At 34.9% G+C, this 4,237-nt stretch overlaps 1 protein-coding gene across 1 annotated transcript; it reads left to right on the top strand.

Moving 5' to 3' along the window:
- Positions 1-1,177: 1,177 nt before the first annotated feature.
- Positions 1,178-3,537, top strand: LOC125651587 (cofilin-1A-like). The gene is made up of 4 exons (XM_048880245.2): positions 1,178-1,448; positions 2,330-2,465; positions 2,604-2,733; positions 2,825-3,537. Exons 1-4 carry the CDS (start codon positions 1,422-1,424, stop codon positions 2,988-2,990), a joined length of 459 nt encoding a protein of 152 aa, XP_048736202.1. The 5' UTR covers positions 1,178-1,421; the 3' UTR covers positions 2,991-3,537.
- Positions 3,538-4,237: the final 700 nt, after the last annotated feature.

Raw genomic sequence — 4,237 nt, 5'->3', positions numbered from 1 at the left:
AATGAATAATTGACTTTTGAATTTGAGTATTATTTCTGACTTGTTCAGACTGTTTAGGCGTGTCGCTTAGTCATGGTCCAGGTTTAAGTATAGGTTGGGGTTGAGTAGGGCAGATAGTTGTTTAGTATTTGTTTTCCCTTGCTGGTGAGGGATATCCAGCTGGTGACAGCGCTACTGTGGGGAGAGGACTTTTCCATCACAATACTTTTAACTCGTAGACCAGTTGGTTTTATACATGTACATATCTTGTTTTTGTCATTGTAAACTGCGGATGGAAGACGCAGTCAAATGGAGGATTGCCAGTATTAGCTTTAAATTTATCTATGTATTGTAAAATAAATGGTTCAAGCAATACTAAATGTAGCTATTCAATGAGCATATACTTCCCGATAGCTTCTTTATATATATCTAACACACTACTATATTCGCATAGTACATGGTTATCACTTTGTGTCTTTACTTTTTGGCAATATTCATTTTTTACAGATGGAGTAAGGTGAAACAACCCCATAAATTCAGAGAAATAGTTGCCATAAAGCGAGCTCGATACCGAGACCACGCACACACCACGCAAAACGATATCCATTAGCCACGGACGCGCTACACTACTTGTGGATAAATAAAATATATATACAATAAAGCTTTCAAGTAACCAATATAATATTATTATATTTATTTTAAAAATTGTCCAATATTAAATTAACACAAGAACTGATGAGTTATAACCGTTATTGATAAATTACAAACTAATTGATATCGTGTTTAGAATAACTACATCAATCAACGATGGAGATAATTCAGAGTGATTGCCTTTTGCTCCGTACCGAATGCGAACCTACCTTAATATTTTGAAAAATAACATTGACAGCATATTATCTATCATGATGTTATATTTTGCACTTTGTACAAAAATAGTAATCGGGGTTTTGACACATAGTACACTCGTCTTCGTCTCGTATCAAAACCCTAACTACAATTTTGACAAAAGTGCACTCAAAATTAAACGAATACTACACTGTAAGTTTCACTACTTTTCAAAAATGAAAATGTTATATTAATTTTTTAAATTGTGTTTTCACTTTCATGTTCGTTATGGCCACATCCAAGTACAATAGATGTTGAAATGTGCCATGCGTATCGAAAATGACGTCGATTCTGTTCGCTGAGCACGAGATTCTTCGTGGAACCAATCACTGCTTGAGACGTCTGTGTGCATCATCATCACAGCGGTATTGAGCAAGACAAGACAAGCCTATATTGAACAGTGCAGGCGCGCTCGATCTTCGGAGAATATTACTCATATATCTATGTATGTGCTGGGATAAGAATCTGTTACTAATTTTTGCGCTAAACACATTATTTTACGCTACGCACTGCCCATGTGAAGATAGAATTGTTTTCCATTTTCAAAGATATACAGTATGGCCAAAAGGTTCTGTACGGGCCCGGTACGTATAAACTTTATTTTAGTTTTGAGGAACTTTCTAATAAAATATGTTTACTATTATAAAACTGAATATTATTCCCTGTTAACTTTTGTGTATATCAATTTTCTACTAAAGGGAAGTGTCGATTTTGATGAAATATAAGGGGCCTTGAATAGTTAACATTCAGTTTTCAGTAAATACTATGAAGTCATATAGAGAATTGACGACTTTCTGGATTTATGAGTTTTTCTTTTTAAAATTAAGACAAGAAACGTATTTCTTTTCTTAAAATTGATTTCTCTTGTACAGTGTATACCACCTCAGCTGTTTGATTTCCTTCATACCTATACTTTCTTCTTATTTATTTAACGCGTTTTCAATATGGCAGTGTTGTTTTCCTTCATGGAATGCGAGACTTGCACTGGATATACATAAACAAAGCTATTCGAGGAATGCACTGCCAGGATTGGCCGTCGCCCAATATTGTTTCCGAAGAGCTTCAAGTGACATTGGTTGTCTGTGCTTCGGATAATTGTTAATTTCAATTGAGTGTTCCTTGAACAAGTCTTGTTTCATTAAGATAACAAATCTGGGTTTTATAAGGCTCTTAACGGATCACATACTATAATTTTCTCACTCCCATATGAAATATTTACCAGATCTCAAACTTTCGTTTAACCTCCGTTGATATAATTTTGAGGAATCTGTTATTGGCTACCTTTGTACTTTGTGAGTTTCGCAACTAGCGATGCTTCCTTGCACTTGCAGAGAAACGATTATAGTGTCGCTTGATGTATTATTTGATGTCTAATTAATATTTCTTTTTTATGTCAACATTTTAACATCTAATTAATATTTTTCTATTTATCTTAATAAACCCGTTTTTTTTCCTGATTAAACAGACATCCGGTGTAGAGGTAGACGACAATTGTATCCAGTCCTATATTAACCTACAACTTCATCATTCCGCCCAGTTCATTATTTACCGCCTCTCTGATGACAAAAAGCGCATCATCGTAGACAAAATAGGACCAGTAGGTTAGTTACATGAAATATTGATACGTGTAAAATGTGTATATTTTACAGTTAACTAAATAAACCTTCTTCCTGCTTTGTTGAATATTTGGATAATATTGGTATGGTTGTTCTGATTGATTTTTTGTTATTATTCTAAAGGATGCTCATACGACAATTTTGTAACGGAACTTCAGAACGCGGGAATAAAGGGAGAGGGACGATATGGTGTATTTGATTTTAGCTACACTGTAAAAGAAAGGATGGTGAACAAAATAGTTTTCTTTTTATGGTAAGTAAACACTCTGCTGATTGTAAAAACGTTTATCGTTAGTATTACATGTTTATGAATGAACAATTTATCACTATTTTATTGCACTTAGGATCCCGGATACTATACAGGTGAAACAGCGGATGTTGTATAGCAGTAGTGTGCGCGCACTAAAAGGAAGACTTCCTGGAATTCATGTGGAAATGCAGTGTAATGATGATTCCGATTTGGCACAGTCTAATCTTCTCCAGCGTTGTCTAGAAAGGGGATATGACTAATGTTTAGGGCAGAATCACATCAGCAATAGAATCTCAAAAAATACATCGATTCATCAGAAAATGACGTACGTTCATTCATGACAATATGGTTTTGATTTTCGGAAGAAATCTACACACCTCAATTGACTAATGTTTTCCAATTGCCGACAAAACACATGGTGCGGGTTGTCGCTGCAAAGAAATCGCTTAAACAATGCTTTACAAAAGTATTATTTTGGCATTGTTTGTAGTTAATCTGCGTATGATGTAAGAGTGCAGTGACAATTGACTGATAGTGAGATTGAGAATCTGATAACGAGGCTTACAGATTAACTACGCGGTGATAGGGAATTCGTATCTGATTCGGTGCCAAATATAATTATATATCTGCATAACACTTGTATGAAGAAGATAAGTTAGTCATCTCCGAGTCGCCCTCATTCAACACTAAGTGCTAAAGAATTTGTTTTCTATATTTTGCTTCATCACGAAACGGGGGATATTCTACTACATGAAATGTAGAAGTTGTTAACCCAGCATTAAATCTACGTTTATACATACTGTAAAATGGTTTCATTTTCTTTGTTACGTGTTAAATTTGTCTATTGTCAGTCATATTTTGATCTACAAACACATACTGTTACACGGCAAGGATTGAAAGCTGTATTTTTTTCTTTTATCAAAACGAAGACAAACAATTTCGGATCTAAATTGAATACAAAGTTTCCTTCAAGGAACATCTGCGAAAATGACAACTGCCATCGCAGATATTTAATGTTGACATCCCGATACTCATTCGAAATTAATACTACGCATTAAAATATCTAGCCTGTACTGTATCTCAAAAATAAACAGTTTAAATTTCCATCGTTGATGTTATAGCAGACTGGTCGAAATCATTTTCCTGACTTTTTTTTTTACACAACATTAGCATAATCAATCAATCAATATATGTCAAATCTAAGTGACGTAAGTTATCAAACGTGGCCCATAGGCCACATCGCTCACCTGCGTTACTGCCTTTCCTCGTGTAAAATAAATCTCGATACGTATTTCTTACATATCAGCTCTTCTGTGATGGACTTAAGTTTAGTATTTCCTTGAAAGATTGAATGGCTGATGGCATTGCACCGGTTATTGTCCAATTCAAACAAACTTGGCCTATGTAAGTCTTGGTTCCCGCTTGTGCTCCCACATTAGCCTCGGAGTTCATGGAATGAACAAACTCGAATGTACATTCCATAAGGATGCGAACATATATGAATTTG

Source organism: Ostrea edulis, chromosome 5 (assembly GCF_947568905.1).
Source record: "Ostrea edulis chromosome 5, xbOstEdul1.1, whole genome shotgun sequence".
Taxonomy (NCBI): domain Eukaryota; kingdom Metazoa; phylum Mollusca; class Bivalvia; order Ostreida; family Ostreidae; genus Ostrea; species Ostrea edulis.
Note: the sequence above shows the minus strand (reverse complement) of the source record. Positions and strands in the feature narration are given on the sequence as shown.